This window comes from Salmo salar, chromosome 12, assembly GCF_965601325.2.
Source record: "Salmo salar chromosome 12, fSalSal1, whole genome shotgun sequence".
NCBI classification, from domain to species: domain Eukaryota; kingdom Metazoa; phylum Chordata; class Actinopteri; order Salmoniformes; family Salmonidae; genus Salmo; species Salmo salar.
In genome coordinates this window covers 53,053,616-53,076,929 of record NC_138302.1, presented here as the reverse complement: position 1 = coordinate 53,076,929, position 23,314 = coordinate 53,053,616, and the positions used below count along the sequence as shown (strand labels likewise).

Below are 23,314 nucleotides of genomic sequence, written 5' to 3'. Positions count from 1 at the left end.
GCACTTTTAACCTCAAGGCACTTTACATTATGCTGGGGGTACATGACACTAATGTGTATCCATGTGTAACATTGTAGGTTCCGTCCCTCTCTTCGCCCCAACCTGGGCTCGAACCACACAACAACTGACACCCCACGAAGCATCGTTGCGCCACAAAAGCCGCGGCCCTTGCAATGCAAGGGGAAACCCTACTTCAAGTCTCAGAGCGAGTGACGTCACTGATTGAAACGCTATTAGCGCGCACCACCGCTAACTAACCAGCCATTTCACATCGGTTACACATGTCAAAACAAACTTATTGAACATAACATGGGACCTGTTGGAGGACAGTAGTCATTTTGCGTGGGAAAGAAATGGATGGCATGTAAAAAAAACGAAGAAAAAAAAAAAAAAAACACTCCACAACATTCAATGTAGAACCAAGTTGGCTTTTATTGTACTGATTTAATGCATTTTCAGGTGGGCAGGTTTACCACTCCTTCACAATCCATACAGTTTTGAAATGGTGTTTAACACTCGTTTGCCCTTTATCTCATTAAAACTTGACCCCTCCTCCCCCAACATAACAAAAACAACTCCTTTGCTTTAGCGCTCCCAGCCCTCCTTCCTTCCAGCAGTTCTGGCGAGTCACTTAACAGGGCAGGCCGCTAAGACCCCGCTAAATGTCCTCTGACCCATCTCCTGGCTGACGCTCCGTTAGCTGGGCATTAGCCTGCGGGGACGCGGCGAGGACAGCCTCTCCCTGAGCCGCAGTATGAGAACAATTAGCGATTAGCAGAGTGGCTTACTGCTTCAGAGGGGCTGGAAGGGAGTGGGGCTTAGCAGCAATACAGCTATGTTACAGAGCTGTCTTTAAAATGGAGGAAGGAGGGGGGGCAGTGAGACGGACTAGACCTTGGGAGTTGTGTGCAGCCTAGCGTACATTTTGGCTATTGGGTCAACCTTGGGTGACTCACAAATTCTGGGAAACGACTGCAATACAGTTATGGGAAAAGGGGAAAAATAAAATAAAACTGAGCCCATCACAAGTTACTTGAGTGAGGCTCCGACCAAGTACCCACTCTCCTGGGAATGGACCTTGTACTTCAGTACTCCTCTTGGGACTCATGAGTCACAATTATTCAGGATCTGCAAATAAGTATTTTTCATGTCTACAAATCCCTCTTAACCATGTTGAGCTCATGGTCCTTATAGAGTTTGACTATTAAATTGAAATACAGCAACACTGAAATATAGTTGGCTTTTGTGACTGGAGAGAGCCAAGCTCCTGTTTTAAAAAGTGACACTACCTCTGGAAAGAGTCGGTCTGCTGCAGAGACTGGCCCATTCAAAAGAAGCCCCAATCATTTCACGACAGTTGATATGAGCTCTATCACAGACTTACGTTACACCATACTGCAGCAAGTTCGCATCTTCAGTTTCTTACAATTATATATAATTATATATATTTTTTTTATACCCCCCACCCCCCAGAAACCGGAAAAAAGTTCAAATGAAGAATAAGTATTAGAATATCCCCGCCCCCCTCAAAAAAGAAAAGAAAAAGAAGCAATTTTCCAGGGAATACATTTCATATCCTGACTCTGGTATCAGTGTGACAACTAGTAGGTAGATGCCCCACTGGAATACCAGAACAGTACATTTTTGGGCAAACATTCTAACACAGGTTTGTAAACATAATGTTTCCCTTGAGCTCAAAGGAGCTTGTTAATTAACGATATGAAATAAAGACTCAAAAGTTGATTTTCATTTTCATAACCCATCCGTCAAACTAAATCAGCATGAGTTTAATTCAAAAACAGAAATGCTAAATCGTAGTTCTTCCATAGTTCTGCTGCACTGCCAAAACTGGAATCGAGAAGAAAATAATACATTTGTCATCGTAATACAGATTTGTCTTCTGGTGGATGCAGTCGTTTTTTTCCCCTCGTCAAACAGAACACAGCCCGTTTTCCTTTAAATAAGCTGGCGAGGCAATGCTGTAGTCCTTCTAGAGATTTGCTACTCCAGAACAGCCTCCCAATTAAGAACATGTAACTTTAGCCAGGTTGATCCTGAGGGCTCTGGCTCTTCAAACAAAGACTAAAGAAGCTTTTTTTTCCCTTCCCCCATTTGTGTTTTTGCCCCAACTTGTTAATCCCCCCCCCCCATTTTACATTGGCACCCACCCATACACAGGTCACACAAACCACCCTGACCTTTGTAGCCCCTCTTGAAACCCCCTCACCTCTCAAAAAGGTACCACTTAACCTCAGACATACTCTTTACTGTCCCCCCCCCCCCCCCCGACACACACACAGGTCTGTGTGACCTGTAGCCAGGTGGTTGTAGTTCCCCCGTGTTGCCTTGGGGACCCTAGAAGTCTCAGCGACTCGACATTGCAGTGTAAACTAAACACGTTAAGGCACCCTTTTGCACTGAGGGCAGAAACACTGGTGGTGCTCAGGGTAGCACGCCCCTGCAGTCAGGGGACGATACTTCTCATTTACCCATCCCACCCCCATTATAAGCCATTTATAACCCATGCACACACACATTGGTGTTACATCTCAATTGCTCAAGTGGATTCCTTTCCTTGAGCCCTCTACTTTTCAATGAAGATGAGCCACTTTGGACCACTGGGATGCAGCATGGGATCTCGTCTCACGTGCAAAATGGCTTCAGAAAGTCAAACACATAAGGCCCACGTTTTTTTTGCATTGCTTTTGGAAAATATAAACTTTTTAAACAATAAATCATCTGCGGACCGCTCCTCCATCATAACAGTCCAAAATAAATAGATCTCCCTCTTTATTTACTTAAATACAAGTGTAAGTATAATATTTTCTCTGCTTTCAAAAATAAGTTTAATTTTTGTTGTTCATTTTTAGGGATAAGTCCTTCAAAAAGGTAAGAAGCGTTAAGTATTTTTGCCCTACCACCCCCTCACACGTAGCTCCCTTCCTCTAGACCAGTGTTGTAGCAATGGAGAGGAGCTTCAGGAGAAACCAATACGAGAAAAGGCAGGGGGGGGGGGGGGGCAGTGAATAAGAATTTGAAGATGGTGTACTGTAGCCTCCTGCAGCCTGTGGAATCAAAAAGGTAGAAAGAAAGGGTAAAGGAAGGTGGTGGTGGCAGAGGGGTCTGAATAAATAAAAGCCAGTTGGACTCCCCTTGCTCTGCCCACCCCTTAAACCACCTCAACACTGTGGTCTTGAAGCTGGTGCTCTAGCGCCAGGACTGGGCCCTGCGCTGGTCAAAGTCAGCGATGAGGCGCTTGATGTGGGCCAGCTTGTTGTGCAGGTACTCGCAGCGCTGCTTCTCCACCTGGTAGTTTGGGCTGTGCTGCAGGGTGACAGAAAGAAATTAGACTCCATAATATATTACATGAGAAAGCCATTTATAAAGTTTTGTTTTGTTTTATTTACTTTTATTTGACTGTTCAAAGTTCCAACGCTGTGTTTGGTTGATAACGCAGTGCCTTGAAGTGTACAGAATGCTTGCTTTTGTTAGCGGCCGCCCTGCGCTGACTCAGCCAAGCAAATCAACCTAGGTAATGTTAAAACGCTCCCACTAATATTAACCTTTGGTTCACCCATTTCTGTGACACTAACAAGCTAGAGTCATTAGTGGTTTGCTAGCAATTAGCACTGGTCACATAAGCTAACTAATGCACAGTGAGTAAGCCAGCTAGCTAGCCAACCCTTTGGCTATACACACACGTTTCAAGTCTTCCTTCCACAACTGGTTATGACTCATGGAGCACAAGTACACAGCCAGACTTCAACTCCACTCCATCTGGTGCTATATAGCTAGCGATTAGTGTCAAATAAAAATCTTGGTCCCATGTTTCATGAGCTGAAATAAAATATCACAAATGTTCCATATGCGACTTTGTTTACATCCCTGTTAGTGAGCATTTCTCCTTTGCAAAGATAATCCATCCACCTGACAGGTGTGGTATATCAAGAAGCTGATTAAACACCATGATCATTACAGAGGTGCACCTTGTGCTGGGAACAATAAAAAGGCCACTAAAATGTGCAGTTGTCACAACACCACAGATGTCTCAAGTTGAAGGAGCTGTTGCCAGAGAATTGAATGTTCATTTCTCTACCATAAGCCACCTCCAACATCATTTTAGAGAATTTGGTAGTAGGTCCAACTGGCCTCACAACATGTAACCACGCAAGCCCAGGACCTCAACATCCAGCTTCTTCACCTGCAGGATCGTCTGAGACCAGCCACCTGGACAGTTGATGAAATTGGGGGTTTGCACAACCAAAAACTTTCTGCACAAACTGTCAGAAACTGTCTCAGGGAAGCTCATCAGCATACTTGTCGTCCTCAACAGGGTCTTGACATGACTGCAGTTCAGCGTAGTAACTGACTTCAGTGGGCAAATGCTCACTTTTGATGGCCACTGGCATGCTGGAGAAGTGTGCTCTTCACGGATGAATCCCGGTTTCCACTGTACCGGGCAGATGGCGTTGTGTGGGCAAGCAGTTTGCTGATGTCAACATTGTGAACAGAGTGCCCCATGGTGGCGGTGAGGTTATGGTATGGGCGGGCATAAGCTATGGACAACGAACACAATTGCATTTTATCAATGGCAATTGGAATGCACAGAGATACCGTCACAAGATCCTGAGGCCCATTGTCGTGCCATTCATCCACCGCCATCAACTGATGTTTCAGCATGATAATGCACGGCCCCATGACGCAAGGATCTGTACACAAAGCTGAAAATGTCCCAGTTCTTCCATGGCCTGTATACTCAGACATGTCACCCATTGGGCATGTTTGGGATGCTCTGGATTGACGTGTACGACAGCGTGTTCCAGTTAACATCCAGCAACTTCGCACAGCCATTGAAGAGTGAGACAACATTACTTTTATTTATTTTTTTATTCAAAAAAGATATCTGATCAACAGATGCATTTCTGTATTCCCAGTCATGTGAAGCCCACAGATCAGGTCCTAATGAATTTATTTCAATTGACCGATTTCCTTATGAATTGTCAATAAGTAAAATCTTAGAAATTGTTGCATGTTGCGTTTATATTTTTGTAAAGTGCATACTGCATTTTGTTTTACTTACTTGTCTCATTTTATTGTACTCCTGCAACACTTCTTCATGTACTTCCTGAAAAAGTACAAACAATGCTTTCATTTACATGAGCAAAATGTGTTGACATTTTCCCCATAATGTATTTTTTTTAATCATCTGACCTGGTACTCTGGTGTAGTTTGTTATATTTAGACCTGGTACTAATGGTGCGTTCACGTGCTGTCAGAGTTAACGAAATTTCGACTGGGACGTTTCACTTTAACGACCCTCCAAGTAGTAATTACTAGTGGGAAACTCAAAGAAAATATTGCTACCCAAGTTGATGTTTCACCACTGACCTTCCACCTTTTCAACAAAACGATGTAGCTAGTTTGACCATATTGTCAATGAAGCTAGCTAACTTTATTATTAGCAACGTTAGCCATCTTATCTAGCTATCTAAAATCGAATTGGTAGAACAATCGTATTTCGTCTTCAAAAGCACTTGAACATAATCATGTCGGGTACGTTTTGCATTTCCGACGAGCACATGAATGCAGCATTACTCGGTGGTGAAGTTTGGTAGAATCTGGCCTGGTACTCTTTGGTGTAGTTTATTATAATTTGATCTGGTGGTGAAGTTTGTAATATTTTATCCTTGTATTCTGTGGTGTAGCTTGTTATAATCTGACCTGGTACTCTTTGGTGCCGGGAGGCAGCCTCCTGGACTCGGTGTCTAGATGGTGGAAGCGGCGGGTGATGTTCTCCACACGGGTATGCAGGACGCGGTACTCCTCATACTCGGCGTTGAATTCGTCCTTGTAGGTCTGCCTCTGGTCCATAGACACCACTGCCGTGTACTTACTGTAGGGGGACAGCAGCACAGGTCAGCGACATGGAGACATTCACACACAGGGTCCTTCAAGTGTATTTGAGAGGGGTAAAAAAAAGGAGATACCAACCCCCAAAAGGCTGATGATTGGTAGTAGTGATGCTCTTTTGTGGAAGCCTTATGTCCCACATATGAACAAAGAGTATTAAGTAAGTAAAGAAAGGGGGTAGTACTCACCTTATGTAATCTGGAATCACAGTGGTGGAGGATAGGTCTGACGAGTGGACTGGCCTCTCTTTAGTGTCTGGGGAACAGCGAAGACACGTCAGATGATTATTCTCCATAACCAACTGACATCCGAACAGCTCTCTTCACTAGTGGTAGCCTTAAAATTATGAGCCATTCAAAAGTACTGGTCTTTAAACAGTTGTTAGAGGCAGAACAAAGAGTCAAATGGACTGATTTCTGACTGCTGCTCAGGGCAGGCCATTCTTTGACCACCTTAATATCATATACTAAATATAATAAATACTACCTACTAAATATCAAACCCCCAATAAATGCTAACCGCCCTCGTTATTGGTAAGGTTAATGTCTTGGGGGTATGATCTTTGTGCCTCCAACTTTCTCACTCATTCACGATTCATTCAGGATTATCCGTAATCATGGTTACATCCACATTAATGTAGAAGTGTTCAGAAACATATTCTATTAATTTACAATTAAAGTGACAAAATGACAAAATATTATTTACCATGATTTTCATATTGGGCACAACATAATCTGAAACAACCAAAACAAACTGAAAATACATCCAACAAGTATGTAGAGTCACAAGCTTGATGTAATCATTGCGTGCTAGGAATATGGGACCAAATACTAAACTTTTGACTACGGTAATTTGCATACACACACACACACACAACGAGTGTACAAAACATTAAGAACATTTTCCTAATATTGAATGGCACACACACTATCCATGTCTAAATTGTCTCAAGGCTTAAAAATCCTTCTTTAACTTGTCTCTTCACCGTATCTACACTGATTGAAGTGGATTTAACAAGTGAGATCAATAAGGGATCATAGCTTGACCAGGTGAAAGCTATGTAATGGAAAGAGTCCTTAATGTTTTGCAAACTCAGTGTAAGTGAATTTGTCCAAATACTTTGGTTCCCTAAATTGGGGGGGGGCCTTATGTACAAAAAGTGCTGTAGTATCTCAATATGTATGACAATACCCACAAATTAAAGATGACAGTCTGCACAGAGACTAAACAAAACAAAACAATCTGTCACTGTCCAAATACTGACCTCACTGTACTTTGACCTCAACTGATCCAAGATGGCGTAGCAGTCAGACGTCTTTGTCCTTCATCTCGTGTCCCATGTATACATCTTTTTATATATTTTTTTTCACATATCTTTTTTTATATTTTTCTAAACCTCAACTTCAAAATATTCTCCTGCAACCCGCCTCACCCAATGTGGTGTGGATCTGTTTTTTCTAAAGTATTTCTATTCACCTCGGAACCGGAATACCCCAACAGAAGCTAGCCAGCTCACTAGCTACTAGCTAGTAGTCAGCTAACCACTGCTAGCGGTCATCAGCTAACCTTTAGCTCAGAAAGCTCTCGCCAGTTTGTACAACGCGACTCAAACCAGAGCATACCGGACATATTTTCTCTCCATATCCCCGGATTCCTACCGCAAGCTCTGGACCTTTTCACCTGGATCATCGCAGCTAGCTAGCTGCTATCCGAGTGAATACTCCTGGCTAATCATCTGTCCCAAAGCAAGCACCAATTAGCCTGGAGCTAGCTGAAGAGCCCATTCCCCTGGCTAGCTGAAGAGGCCCATCAGCCACTCCTGGGCTACAATACCCGGACCCCTTCTACTGCCGGTACGGGGCACGGAACCTCACCGATCCTTCACGACTGGACTACGACGTAATCTGCTTGACGGGGTATTCAACTGGCCCCTACATCGCGACGACAACTGAATGCCCATCTGCTAGCCGCGGCCCGCTAGCTGTCTAGAGCATATTGGACTGTTAGCTGAATAGATCCATCGGCCAACTTCTCGGGCCACTACACCTATTTTGCCAAATTGGACTTGGACCCCTCTGCAACTCGGGAACGCTACTAATCGCTCACGACTGGTCTATCGACGTCACCGCACGCGGAGGCTAAAACAGACTTTCCTCCGTCGAGACATCCCTCTAAGGCCCTTCTGCTAGCTTACTAGCCCCAGCCCAACCACTCACTCACTGGACCCCTATGATCACCCAGCTACGCATGCCTCTCCCTAATATCAATATGCCTTGTCCATTACTGTCCTGGTTAGTGATCGTCTTATTTCACTGTAGAGCCTCTAGCCCTGCTCAATAGGCCTTAACCAACCATTTAGTTCCACCTCCCACATATGCGGTGACATCACCTGGTTTAAACGTCTCTAGAGACAATATCTCTCTCATCATTACTCAACGCCTAGGTTTACCTCCAATGTACTCACATCCTACCATACCTTCGTCTGTACATTATGCCTTGAATCTATTCTATCGCGCCCAGAAACCTGCTTTTACTCTCTGTTCCGAACGTACTAGACGACCAGTTGTGATAGCCTTTAGCCGTACCCTTTATCCTACTCCTCCTCTGATGATGTAGAGGTTAATCCAGGCCCTTCAGTGCCTAGCTCCACTCCTACTCCCCAGGTGCTCTCAATTGTTGACTTCTGTAACCGTAAAAGCCTTGGTTTCATGCATGTTAACATTAGAAGCCTCCTACCTAAATTTGTTTTATTCACTGCTTTAGCACACTCTGCCAACCCGGATGTCCTAGCCGTGTCTGAATCCTGGCTTAGGAAGAACACCAAAAACCCTGAAATTTCCATCCAACTATAACATTTTGCGACAAGATAGAACTGCCAAAGGGGGCGGTGTTGCAATCTACTGCAGAGTTCTGTCATACTATCCAGGTCTGTCCCCAAACAATTAGAGCTTCTACTTTTAAAAATCGACCTTTCCAGAAATAAGTCTCTCACCGTTGCCGCTTGCTATAGACCACCCTCTGCACCCAGCTGTGCCCTGGACACCATATGTGAAATGATTGCCACCCATCCATCTTCAGAGCTTGTGCTGCTAGGTGACCTAAACAGGGACATTCTTAACACCCCGGACATCCTACAATCTAAGCTCGATGCCCTCAATCTCACACTAATTATCAATGAACCTACCAGGTACAACCCCAAATCCATAAACATGGGCACCCTCATAGATATCATCCCAACCAACTTGCCCTCCAAATACACCTCTGCTGTCTTCAACCAAGATCTCAGCGATCACTGCCTCATTGCCTGCATCCGAAAATGGGTCAGCAGTCAAATGCTCCCTAAAACACTTCAGCGAGCAGGCCTTTCTAATCGACCTGGCCCAGGTATCCTGGAAGGATATTGACCTCATCCCGTCAGTAGAGGATGCCTGGTTATTCTTTAAAAGTGCCTTCCTCACCAACTTAAATAAGCATGCCCCATCCCAAAAAATTTAGAACCAGGAACAGATATATCCCTTGGTTCTCTCCAGACCCGACTGCCCTTGACCAGCACAAAAACATCCTGTTGCGTTCTGCATTAGCATCGAATAGCCCCCGTGATATGCAACTTTTCAGGGAAGTTAGGAACCAATATACACAGGCAGTTAGGAAAGCTAAGGCTAGCTTTTTCAAGCAGAAATTTGCATCCTGTAGCACAAGCTCAAGAGTTCTGGGACACTAAAGTCCATGGAGAATAAGAACACCTCCTCCCAGCTGCCCACGGCACTGAGGATAGGAAACTCTGTCACCACCGATAAATCCAATATAATTGAGAATTTCAATAAGCATTTTTCTACGGCTTTCCACCTGGCTACCCCTACCCCGATCAACAGCCCTCCACCTCCCACAGCAACTCGCCCAAGCCTCCCCCATTTCTCCTTCACCCAAATCCAGATAGCTGATGTTCTGAAAGAGCTGAAAAATCTGGACCCCTACAAATCAGCTGGGCTAAACAATCTGGACCCACTCCTTCTAAAATGAACTGCCGAAATTGTTGCAACCCCTATTACTAGCCTGTTCAACCTCTTTCATATCGTCTGAGATCCCCAAAGATTAGAAAGCTGCCGCGGTCAACCCCCTCTTCAAATGGGGAGACACTCTAGACCAAACTGCTACAGACCTATATCTATCCTACCCTGCCTTTCTAAGGTCTTCGAAAGCCAAGTTAACAGATTACCGACCATTTCGAATCCCACCGTACCTTCTCCGCTATGCAATCTGGTTTCAGAGCTGGTCATGGATGCACCTCAGCCACGCTCAAGGTCCTAAACGATATCATAACCGCCATCGATAAGAGACATTACTGTGCAGCTGTATTCATCGACCTGGCCAAGGCTTTCGACTGTCAATCACCTCATTCTTATCAGCAGACTCAACAGCCTTGGTTTCTCAAATGATTGCCTTGCCTGGTTCACCAACTACTTCTCTGATAGAGTTCAGTGTGTCAAATCGGAGGGCCTGTTGTCCGGACCTCTAGCAGTCTATGGGGGTGGCACAGGGTTCAATCAATGTCGTCGCTCTTGCTGCTGGTGATTCTCTGATCCACCTCTATGCAGATGACGCCATTCTGTATACCTCTGGCCCTTCTTTGACACTTAACTAACCTCCAGACGAGCTTCAATGCCATACAACTCTTCTTCCGTGGCCTCCAACTGCTCTTAAATGCAAGTAAAACTAAATGCATGCTCTTCAACCGATTGCTGCCTGCACCTGCATCACTACTCTGGACGCTTCTGACTTAGAATTCGTGGACAACTACAAATACCTAGGTGTCTGGTTACTGTAAACTCTCCTTCCAGACTCACATTAAGCATCTCCAATCCAAAATTAAATCTAGAATCAGCTTCCTATTTCACAACAAAGCATCCTTCACTCATGCTGCCAAACATACCCTCGTAAAACTGACCATCATACCGATCCTCGAGTTCGGCAATGTCATTTACAAAATAGCCTCCAACACTCTACTCAGCAAATTGGATGCAGTCTATCACAGTGTCATCCGTTTTGTCACTGAAGCCCCATATACTATCCACCACTGCGACATGTACGCAGTGTTTTTTTTCTTCCCCTCCAGAGGTTTGAAAGCAACCACTACGTCACTTGAAAATGAGACCTTTGGAAATCAGGCCATGCATGCTAATAAGCAAGCACACTTTTCCCTTTTAACCATGAAGCCAAACCAAGACATTAAGGGAGACTACCTTCGTCCGGGCAGACTGGGCTCTTGGTGGGGATGACTGGCGTTCGTCTCTCCTCCGCCTTGGTGCGGTGTCTCTTCCTGGGCCTCTGAGTGTCCACAACCGGCACCCCTCGGGGGCTGACACCAGGGCCATCGCCTTTACTGCTTCGCACATCCTTGCGCCTCTCCTTCTCGCGGTCCTTCTCTTTGTGCTTCTTTGACTTTTTCTTGGACTTCTTGCTACTGCTTGGCGAGGGAGGGGGGATAATGGTGGAGGATGAAGAAGAGATGGTGAGGACTGGGTTGCTTTGGGGACTGGAGCTGGCTGGTGGCGGCATGCAGGGGCCATAACGGTCAGCGGTCCTGCTCGGGGGGCTGGAGGTGGCTATCGGTGAGGGGGGTTCCAGGCAGGTGGAGCTCTGGTCCAGGGGCAGGTCCTGGGTGCCACGGCCCTCGGGCGTGCTGGGCGAGTTGGAGTTGGAGCCCGGGCCAGACTGATGCGATGGGGGAGGGCGTTGAGAAACCTGGAGCTGGGAGGGAGGGGGAAGGTGGTGGTGGTTGAGGGGCGGGCCAGCAGTGGTGGTGGTGCTGGCTGGGAGAGACGAGCGCTTTGTGTTGGTGGTGGCAGCGGCGCTGTGGTGGCTGTCGTCCTCCTTCGGGGGGGCGCGGCGCTCTCTAGAGGACGAGGTGGGGATGGGGGTTGGGGCGACAGGGGGCCCTTGGCTGGTGACATGGGAGATGCGGGGCTTCTTCGGCATCAGAGGGTCGGTGAAGTGAACCGGCAACTCGGGCTGGCACTTCTGCTAAAAGACCATAACCAAATCATCAAACAAGGATTTCTACGGTGAATGAGTGATAAAGGACCAATGTTTCCTTTTGATCTTAGCAAACAATTCATTGCATAGGTTTAAGATAAAAATGTATCTTTACAGGAGAGACCTGGTCATTTGGTTTGGCTCGTCTGTTCGCTATGCATTGGTTTGTGCGAGTAATACTGAAAGTGTTTGTGTCCAGCAGGGTGTACTGTTGAGGGGTTACCTGTGGGGAAGCCGGGAGGCCGTCTTTAAGAGGACTGCTGGAGGAAAGTGTCTCAGTGGGTAGGCCCAGTTTCCTGAGAGAAAGAGGAGACGAGAGGGTCAACTGACCGTAAGCCGCCGCTACACGGGGTCCCGTTCGCAATAAAATGGAGGGGCCTGTTCAGGAGGGTGCAACGTCGCAAAAACATTCAGACAAATGCGTTGTGACCTACCGAACCAAGATCCCGTTGACCTGAACGCGGTCATCCTCGGAGTAGCCCGGCCAGTCCCTCTGCACATCGCGGTACACAAAATCCTTCAGAGTGTAAGAGTTATCTTTGGGGTTCAGGTTGGCCACCTGCGGACAAACACAGACACGCGAACAAGATCAACAGCGTCTAATTTTGTAGTTGTTCCTTATTTTTTTTTTAAGTGCTGCTCAATCATTTGGGAGCATTAAAAGCAACAAATACAACCGCTGGTAATATTTTTGTCTCTTTACTTGAGTCAAACAAATCCTAAGGGTTAAAGACTTTTCTGTTGGTGCCTGCCCTACTTGCGTCAACCTGGGTGTAAAGTCATTGCATTTAATTAGCATTTCATCCATCCGCAAACCCAGTGTCTCTGTATTCTCCATCACAACATTATGCAAATCCCTAAGCGAGTCTGTGTGTTGTGTTTTATGTACCCGAAGCATGGGGGTAGTCAGACAAATCATTTGCTTTAGGCAAATAAACCAGTTTGAGTATGTTATCTATAAATGTGTGCGTGCTTGGTTCACGCCGTGTGTGTGTACGACTAATGGCTTTAATGTATAGCTGCTTCATTCTTGCTGTGTGCTATGTTCAGTAGTGGTGAATGAAGGTCTTTGTACTACAGGGAACAGGTCCTCTGTGATTTGCATTCTGTGGTCTAATGCCTCAGAAGGGTGAAGATTCCTAGGGGCAAACTGGGACATGAGTCTTCTCATACAGTTACCCAGTTACTCATACTTTAAAATATCTATTTACTTAAGTATCACTTTAAATATCCATGTTTTATTTATTCAAGCTCTAGCCATCTTATCTATGTGTTCTAGTGCTGAGCGATTAACAGACATCGGTTTTTAAAACTAATTGACCGACATCGGTTCAACGATTACAATGTCATTGTTAGGTTTATTTCTGTGAGCTCAATGTGCACATTTTCTCTAGAAATAAGATCAAGCCCGAGCAGTGCGATGTAGTAGGGAGTTGTAGTTTCCAAAAGGCCAATAGTGAACATATTCACCATGTTTTCTGTGCTAAACTAACTACAATTACCATAATCCATTGTGCGCGTACTTGTCCAGTGTGTTTCTTTTACATCTGCCAAGTTAAAAAAGAACGCGTGATCAATATGAACTCGACAACAGTTGCTTCGCAAGGCATCTCTACCTGAAAATACATGATCTACTGCAAGTGATTGATAGCTGGTATTCAGCAGTCATAAAAGCATCCCTTATTTACGTTGAAGAACTTCTCAAATAATGATTTTGCCGGACAGCGTAGGCAGCAGCTCTATAGAAATGACTTGGAATGAAATAGTAATCAAATAATAATGTATGTAATAATCAAAACAACTTATTCAAGTGAAGTGATTAATAAGTGATGACGTAAACGGGCAGTCACTACCATTATTTTATTCTGTGTGTTCAACCCACATATTGCATGTAAAAATAAAATAAAACCGTGATTATAAAAAAAAAGATTATGAGCGGTAATGTGTTCCCCTACCAGTTTCAGGGAAGGCTCTGTAGTTTTGTTGGCCCCTTCTCCCCCTCCCCCGGTTTCATCAAAAACTAACTATGAAACACTATCCTCCACCCTCTCGGTTACTTGTTGCAGGGCACTAGCCTTACTTGTTGCAGGGCACTAGCCTTACTTGTTGCAGGGCACTAGCCTTACTTGTTGCAGGGCACTAGCCTTACTTGTTGCAGGGCACTAGCCTTACTTGTTGCAGGGCACTAGCCTTACTTGTTGCAGGGCACTAGCCTTACTTGTTGCAGGGCACTAGCCTTACTTGTTGCAGGGCACTAGCCTTACTTGTTGCAGGGCACTAGCCTTACTTGTTGCAGGGTGCTCCCCAGAGAGCTGCGGTCCTTCTGGCTGACCCCGTCCCGTTGCAACCTGGCCAGTAGCTCCAGCTTCTTGTAAGAGCGCAGAGCCAGCAGGTGGACGAGGCGGTCGCGGTAGGGCCGCTGGGACACCGGGTTGTTGGCAAGGCACTTGCGGATGGTGTTGGCTGGGTTGATGGGGGTGGAGCGTTTGCGCTCCGCGACTGGTTCAGAGCCTGACGGCGCTGGCTTGCGGATCTGGACTCTCTTACCTGATGTTAGAGAGGGGTGAGGAAGGCATAGACGAGAAATGTATTTATTTGATCCGTTTACGGTTTCTTTTATGCTTAAAAATGGACCAATTAAAATGTTTTCTTGCTAATACCTCAGAATTGAGTTTTACAGCAGAAATGACTAACTAGCAGCTAAGTCGCTTGTTGTCAATCCCACAATGACATTTTTTTATCAACATGACAACATAATGTTATAGGGTTATTGGATACTGACTGAAAGATAAGGACAAAAGCCAGCAGACACTTGGAACCCTAGAGGGTCAAAGTCATTAGGCAACCATTTTGTGTTCGGAAATGTATGTGGCTTGAATTTGAACTAACCGTGCACTACTAGTACGAGTTGTGTCATACAAGCCTGATTTGAAGAGACCGAGTTCCCAATGTAAATGTCATTAAGAGCCTACAGAGAATCTGGCCCCCAGCTCATTAGTCCTCTGCTTAGTCAGGATGCCTTGACATCTCTTCATACTGTTCTCAGTGATCATGAAAATCTAAAGCTCTTTAAGAGATTAAGGTTAGAGAGAGAAACTTGTACCCTCGTCTGCCCCCTAGTCCCTTCATCTGGGAAAATGCTGATAGACATGCGAGAGATCTCTAAGCACACAAACCACACACATTTTTGCTGTCTCAGCCTGGTGAGACTGAGGCAGGTATGATGCTTGCATCAGCTGCGAATGAGTTTTTCCTGCAAGCTTTTGGCCAGCCTAGTGAGTCTATACAGTGGGAGATAAAGGACTGCAAGACAACACAGCAAGTATGTTGGTTTGCTACCAGAATTACATGGTTTCTGCCATAATACGCATGTGTTTAGTGTACTAAACTCTGAATGACATCAAGTAAATAAGCTCTTATTTATGACAAACACTGTATAGGGTCCCAGACCAATATACCTAACTGACATAGCCTAAACAAGATAAATGCAGGTTACGGCTCATTCTTGCTAATGTTAATAGGGTGCTTCTATTGAGCCAGCTGTTACATGCCAGAACTCCACCCCTTTCCTCTGCTTCCCTCTCAGTTTCCATCTGGGCCATTGTATGCAAATGTATTCCCAAGGGAAAGAGGGTTTAACTGACTAAAGTTTCTGAGTGGGTGGGACTTCAAGTTCAGAGCCACGACTAGTAAAGCAGATTTCAGGGATTCCTGCAGTCAACTATAGTTCCAGAGTGGCGTTAGAGGTAGAAGAATAAACCTCCCACCAAAAATAACAATGTGCTTACTGTTGAGAAAACATGCAACCCCAATAAATTTTGTTACAGACAATACCAATTTATATGGAGATAACTGGAACTTTATTTCTACTGGTAAGCCCTGAAAACCTTTTTTTGGGGGGGGGGGGGGGGGGGGGGGGTAGAGGTGTTTCTGTAGCACACATGTGATTGCAGTTTGCTAAACAAATCCCCGCTGGATTGATGCAAATAATCATGATATCATTCTGCCTGATAGAGCGACTACATTGTAGGCAAAGTTTAATTGACGGTTTTTGAGAAAGCATTTCCATCTACCGGAAAATGGTTGTCATTAGCATAATCGCTAACGGCTACACAAAGTGTTATACAACTGCTCACACACACACACACACACACACACACACACACACACAGAGGGGAATGTCCACACTGTTGCCTCTTGAGAAAGATGAAGGAAAACACAAATCACTTATGCATTTTATCTTATAATCTTCGGAAAATTAATACAAATTTGAATAAGTTCAATATATTTAGGCGTTCAATAAAAAAATATTGTTGAATTCCGTTTTTTTCTGGATTCCGTCCTCATCGCGGATTTTAGAGCCCCACTACACAATCGTTACCATACGCTGTTGTGAAAACAAGACAGATTTATACTAGAATATATCACATAAAAAACGTCTATGGGGAACACATCTTTCAGAGTTCTATAACAAGTAGCAAAAAGGGCCATTTAGGTGACACCAAACCTCTGTTGCAGTTCGGGCTAGAAAAGAAACGATTTGCCAGTGAAGCTCAGTATATGTTTCTCTGCTGTGGGAGAACTGAGTCCCAGGTCAGCGGAGGCAGATTTGGCATGACCAGTTAAATCAACACTGAGCTGTTACATTGCACACTCTCAATCTCCATCGTATCTCCACCGGCCAGACGGGACGGGAGATTGTGACAGAGCGAGGGGCCAAATTAGATTAGCTTTTACTTTTCCACTTGCCCAACCTCAATCTAGTTGCAGTGTACTAGAAAAGGCAAGACAATTGGTTTACAGGTGTGTGTGGGTGTATGTGTTGGGAGAGAGTGGGGCTGTAGGCCAGGGTCGTTAAATAAGCACCATTTAGAGTGCAACTTTAACCCAGATTTGGCTGTGTTGGCAGACCGTGTCAATATTCATAAATAGCCTCCTTCCCTCACCTTGTCTAACCACTAATAGACTGAACCCAAAGGGCTTAGTCAGGTACAAACGATGGAAAAGTGGGCTTTAAGTTCCTTTACTTTTGACCAAGCTAGTTCTTAAGAGAATCAGTGGTTCAAAAAAAGAGAGGTGGTTAGGAAAACAAAGCCATTTTGGAGTAGTAGGACCCGGCCTGTGAGAATACTACTGTTGGGGGGTAGATTAGTGCATGAAACTTGCCTCTGAACTGGCCCACAGGCTTGAGGACCTTGGTCCCCCGTTTGCGACTGTCCTCCTCGGCCTGCGCCATGCGCTCCCGGGTCACCTGGTAGGAGTCGTTGGTGGCACACACCGTGACTTTGTCCTGAACCGTCCCCAAGGACACCAGGTGGGGGGTCCCTGAGCTGGAAAGGATGGGGGGGGATTTCAGTACAGGGTTTCTCACCTTGGACCCAATTCAATTAAACCAATTCCTCATTAACAAGGCTCAATGACATGGTCAAATTCTGACACCAGAGTGACATGCATTCCAGTTAACAACAATTTACGTTGGGTCTTCAGTAGCGAGCACTGGCGCATGCTCGGTTTAGTTCCAGAGGGTGCTTACCTGGACTCATATTGTTGGATGCACTCAAAGCTTCCCTGAGGGTTGTCCTTGCCCACGTTGGACAGATAGAAGTCAAAGTTCTGAGAGCCATCCAGAGAGTCAGTCCTTGGGATCTTAATACGCTGTGAGGATAACATCAAAAATACACTTAAAGAAAATGAATTAAAGAAAAAAAACATATTTAACCACAGAAAACCAGGAAGGCCTCTCTTTGCCCTCAAGCTGTACGCATGAGTGAGGAATTGAATGGAGGTACTCAATCATTCTGAATGGGATGTGAAATGGGGATTCATTTTGCTCTACTGCTATAGCTTCGGGTTGGGAAGAGATTTCGCTCATATTTGAATGTGAGAGTCAGTCATGCCAAATAGCAAACCATCTGTAAAAACACTTCAAGTGGGCCTCATTTCTCATGGTCTCGTAACATTATCCCTTTACAGTGATATGTGTGTGTATTGCCTCTGTCAATATAGACTGATCTGAGCTATGGGATCTCAGATTAATGAATGTGAGCTTGCATGACAGGCAGATCTTTGAGGTCTAAGTTGCTGGGAGTGTGTGTGTTGACGGTCTGCAGCTGTGCCCAGAGCACAGGTACCAGACTAGGGTTGCTACATTCTGGGAAATTTCAATAAATTCCCTGGTTTTCCTGAAATCCTGGTTGGAGGTTTCCGGATTTCCTGCTTTCTCCCTCCTGCTGCTGGGAATCCACAAAAACTAGATATTGGGAAAACCAGGGAATTTATGGAAATGTTGTAACCTTAGTCTGGTGCCTGTGCTCAGCTGCAAACTGTTAGAGCAGTATTTATAGATCTTGGGACATTGGAGAGTTAAACTCTTCATAGCGCACAGCCAGGGTAGTCAGGGGTTAACTGGATGCTTTCAGAGGTGTAGCAAGAGTCAGGCAACAAGCCACCAAATACACCTCGTAGCTGAACAAATGCCCATTTCACTGAAACCAAGACAATCATTGGGTCTTCAACAACATTAGACATAAGAAAATTCTGGCCAGTCTATACCACCAGCACTCAAATGTTAACTTATTCAACCTTTCATGGTTGCTTTACAAAACTCAGTCTACCAGCCACAGGGTTGACCCGTAGTACTGTAGTCAAAATGAAGATTTTAGGTGTGAACATACTTACCCCTTGGAGTCCCTTGAATTGTATTGTTGGCCGCGAGGACGGTACATTCTGAAAAAGAGAGGACAGGGATTGGACATTTTCAATGTAAGTGTCGACTGCGCGATTGACATTTGACTGATTACGATGGAAAATCTCTGTTACAACTGGAGTGTCACTGAGCTGTGGTTGAGAAAAACACCCAAAGCCTTTTCTAATTTAGTGGCAAAAGTAGGCTATTCTGTCAACCAGTCACGGCGCATATGCTACTGGTGTGCTAGCTAGCACGTTTATAGTTTCATACATTTGTGACGAGTAAAAGTAGGAATTAAGAGCAGGAATTAGCAACCCTCTCATGTTGAAAGCCGTGTAGGCCTAAATCATAGGCATCTCAAACAAAGTGGTCAGGAATATCAGCTTTTCCTCAGAATTAGCAAATGCAATTTACGTCAGATTATGATATAGCAAATCACATGTAGTCCAATTACATCAGCAGGTTGCATATAATGGTAGCACCACGAGTAAACATCGGCACTGCAGAATAGGTTCTTCACTGGCTGTTTTGAAACTTCAGGAACTTCCCAGGAACTTCCCCTTAACAGTGTACACCGAAAATGATTAGGGTAAGTAAACTTGCACAGGGATAGACCATACTAACATTTCCCAAAGTTTGTTTCCTGGGCAGGGCTTTACAGGCCACAAACCATTTTCTGAGCTCACAACATCAATTCTAAAACAACAAAATCCCATTAACACACAGCCTAAGCCACACAAAAGTCAAGAGTTAGCCTACATTTGTGGCTCTTCAGCATAAATATCTTTAGAGTAGGCTAAGGCCTAGTCTCAAATACACAAGGTTTTATTTCTGGGTGTCCGAGAATACTCGTTGCCATACTCCCATCATTCAGCCATTTCCTAACAAACGTGTATCACCATTTTATTTTGACATGTGCCCTCAAAACAATAGGTAAGTGATAGTTTACATACAAAAAAAGTGCAGTTCACTTCACACACCAAACTAACTAGCTACAGTCCATTAGCCCATGATGAGTAAAGTTCTGTGAAGTAAACAGTGTTCTCTTGCATTTGGGCTGAATGCTGAATTCGGCACAGTTTCCTCTACAGAAGTTTGTAGAACCAGCCACAGCATTTCACCCATCCCCCAACACACACTCACAGACCATCCAGTCCACACATACACACTCCTGATCACATTTCACGCCACCACACAGCGCCAGGGCTAGGCAGCTTTCCCACTCCAGTAGATATAGTTCAGCCCCCACACAAATCAGAGAGAGAGAGAAAAACAAAAAGCAGGCAGTTTTGGCTGCTCAGTCAGCAAGAGATGGTAGGCTGGTCATTGCAGCATACAGGCCTACTGTCATACTTCCAATAAGGTTGTTGGGTCATCAGAATATAGGCCTAGGCTAACTACTAGGACTTGGAGTAGATTTTAGTATAGAGGTTTCATTATCCCCCTACGGCAATATAATTAATTTGCGGCAAGTAGGTCTAGTCAGAAACCATTTAGATATAAAAACAGGCAATACAATACAAAACACTTGTGTGATGTCTGCTAGGCCTATCATGTATTTGTGTGTTCTGTACCAGTCAGATACAGTGACGCGATCCTGTTCATTTTCTAACTTTGATTGGCTTGTCAGCTTGTTCTAAGCGCCTATTCACCAAGGCGGTGTTCCTTCCCATAGCACCACCTGACACCCTTTCCACCCCAGACTTGAATTAGCCTACTCCAGAGGGGTATACTAACTACGAAACAAGCTAGATCGACTCAGTGTTTTCTAAAGCTAGCCAGCTTCAGTTAGCTTCCCATTCCAGCTCAGGCTTCATCTATACTACGACAGTGTACATTTTTTATCCGCCTGCTGCTATCTCTAGCAGGCTTGGAACTGCGCCAGTTTCTCAATTTCAAATGAAATCATTTTGATCTGGATTTTTTTATTTACTAGGCCCTGAACATATGCTACACCAAGTCTGACTAGCTTGTTGCTGGAATTATGTAACTGTTGTTGACAGTCCATTGAACTTCCCAGGGCTCCTGGCCTCAGTTGATCACAGGCACCTGAGGCCCGTTTACTGCATCTCTGAAGCGCATCCAGATAATACAGGTTGTACGGCCATCGGATTAACATGTTAGTTTATTTGGTCCCTACAGGTTGGTTCCCTAACAGCATCTGTAAGGGCCCAGACATGATAGGCCTCTGCTACAGCAATTTTTATCAGCACAAAATCTGCAATTCTCTTGTAGTGTGAGACGTGCAACGACATTTTGAGAAGGGTGATCAGTAATTGCCAATGAGAGATTGCCAGAAAAGAAGCCAATGAGATGTTGTATCACACATAGAAATCCTATTAAATTACTATTATTCCTAATTCTATGGTATCGCATCACCCTGAATGTGTCTGGAATCTGGTTTTCACCAAAACCAAATCGTTAAAGCTCTGAAGTTCACAAGCAATGGGATTCAATTAAAAATGTAGGCTATTGGCTAGATATTTCAACTCTGTATGGCAAGTGTGAATGCCTGACTGAAAACGTCTGCTTTGAGCCACAGCTTGTTCTATCAAATCACATACTTGTTTTCACGAGACAACTTGGTCTTTAGGATTCTCTATACCACGCTAAGAATCGTAGTGTGGGTGACCCACGTACTATGCCACATCGTTTAGTGTGCGCACCAACCACTATGCTGGTAGAACTAAAAAGGAAAGAGTCAGTGACTGTTAGTGTCATGGCTAGATGGGATCTAGCTTTTGTCAAATTAAACGTAGATTTTACTTTTCGTAGCAGGTTATGAGAATTTACGCAGCATGTTAGAATAATTAACGCGAAAGGTTAGGCGAACGAGGTTAAGGTTAGCTAAAACGCACAGAAAAATAACATTTGACGCTAATTTGACAAAAGCTGGATCCCATTTAGAGGCTCAGCGATGTTGGGCTTTTGAAAGTCGTGCAGGGTACAGTACTGTAGCTTTAAGAGAGAACACCAGATTAGAAGTAAACTGCGAGAAAATACCAGAAATCGTAATCGAGTGAATAGTATTTTGAGGAAAAGAGCAAATAATCCGATCAATATTAAATGGGCCTAGATGTAACGTTGTCATAAATCGCAGTCAACCGACAACATATCCTAGGCTACTTGACTGTGTATTTACAAAGATTAGCAAAATTGGTCGTAAAGTTACTCGCCTGGGAAGATAGCTAGAGAATATAACATTCACATTTAAATCAAGAGTTTAGTCATGAACATAACGCGCCGTAACAAATGGACGAACTTTCAGTGTGGAATGCAAGAGCAACTGGATAGGTCTATGGCCAAAACGTAAAGTTATGTTATATGGTGTAGCCTATTGCCATTCCAAGTTTTTTTGGGGGTATAAAACCAACATTTTGATGCGGATAAAGGAAGTGACAATGCCAAAGGAGTGAATTTTAAAATGTGTGAATAAAGGTGATTTTGGGGGTAGATTAATGTAAGTGGTAATATACACATGTAAGAAAATATCGACCGTGGTGGCGTGAATATGTAAGTTATATTTTTTGAAATATTGAAAACTGATTTGACCTCCCTATAATGGTATGGTAGCAGCCGGTAACAGTGGCTAAGTAAACACACACGGTTGACAACTGTATCTGACTACTTTCAACATTAGCCAATTTATTTTGTAATTTGAGTAATGTCACTTTAGCTACCTCTGTTAGTAGCTAGCCATTTGCCAGTTAACGTTATTCGAGAATATATTTGTTTCTCAGCTAGATTGGCTGTCTAACGTTTGACTACTGTCAGAAATTCAGTTTACGTCTGCCAACTTCTTTATAGGTAGGACGTTTGTCACACATAGCCCCCAGATAACTAACGTTAGCTAGCTAAACTTGTAATGTTAAACTCTTTAACGTATCCAAACGCCCAAATACTGACTGCAGTGCCAATCCTCCTGAACATACGGTAAATTATCGTTAGCGAAAGATGTCACGCGAAATTGCCATCCAAATATTCATCTATTTCACCAAAGTCTCATACTTGAAGTGCTCGCTTGAGTAGAATAAAATTGACTTGGCCGGGGATAATGTAGCTCTAGACAGCTAACATTAGCTCAAACTGGCTGTGCGTGGCAGTTTGTTCACCAGTTTTGATAGCGTCGTATAACGTACGCTATAAGACATTCATTCAACTTACCTTATAGGTTTGGTGGCTCTCTATTGCTCTGAAAGCTGTCTCTGTCAATTTTACGTGCAATACGGTGACTCGATCTGCATTCCGTCGGCCACAATTCAGTCCATACCTCCCATCCTCGGAGAGCGCCGCCATCTTTACCAGCCCTCCACCATCGTCCCTCTGACGTCCGAGCATATAGCAGCTCTACCTCGCTCAAATTCAAGGGAGGGACTTCCACAAAGGCTTGTTCTAGATTTTTTCGTCTGATTGGGTTGACTTTTTATTGTTGCTCCCTCACAGACTTCTCTCCCTCAGTATATGAACGCTAGTACAGTTCGTAATTGTAGAACTATTTGAAAGGTGATCGATCGAATCAGATGTGTTCGTTCTGTCCACTATTATGTCATATAACTATGTATACTTAGAATTTTGATCAATCATGTCATTATGCTTAACAACAGAACAACCTTCACTGCTATCAGTAGAAATGTATGTGTGCTGACATGGTACAACGAACAACGTTTTATTGCTGACATTTCT

General features: G+C 44.3%; 1 protein-coding gene across 3 annotated transcripts; it reads right to left on the bottom strand.

The window, feature by feature from the left end:
• Positions 1–407: 407 nt before the first annotated feature.
• LOC106565193 (RNA polymerase II elongation factor ELL2) lies at positions 408–23,020 on the bottom strand. 3 transcript variants are annotated; one of them, XM_014132046.3, is made up of 13 exons: positions 22,796–23,017; positions 18,622–18,669; positions 17,477–17,598; positions 17,110–17,273; positions 14,231–14,490; positions 12,378–12,502; positions 12,167–12,239; positions 11,151–11,931; positions 6,099–6,165; positions 5,722–5,893; positions 5,081–5,125; positions 3,179–3,324; positions 408–3,065 (listed from the first exon to the last, which is right to left on the bottom strand). In XM_014132046.3, the coding sequence occupies exons 1-12, from the start codon at positions 22,967–22,969 to the stop codon at positions 3,208–3,210; spliced, it is 2,148 nt and encodes a 715-aa protein (XP_013987521.3). In that variant the 5' UTR covers positions 22,970–23,017; the 3' UTR covers positions 408–3,065; positions 3,179–3,207. The 3 variants fall into 3 exon arrangements, with proteins under 3 accessions (XP_013987521.3, XP_013987522.3, XP_013987519.3); XM_014132047.3 differs by having other exon boundaries at positions 408–3,324; positions 11,151–11,928; positions 22,796–23,020; XM_014132044.3 differs by having other exon boundaries at positions 408–3,324.
• Positions 23,021–23,314: the final 294 nt, after the last annotated feature.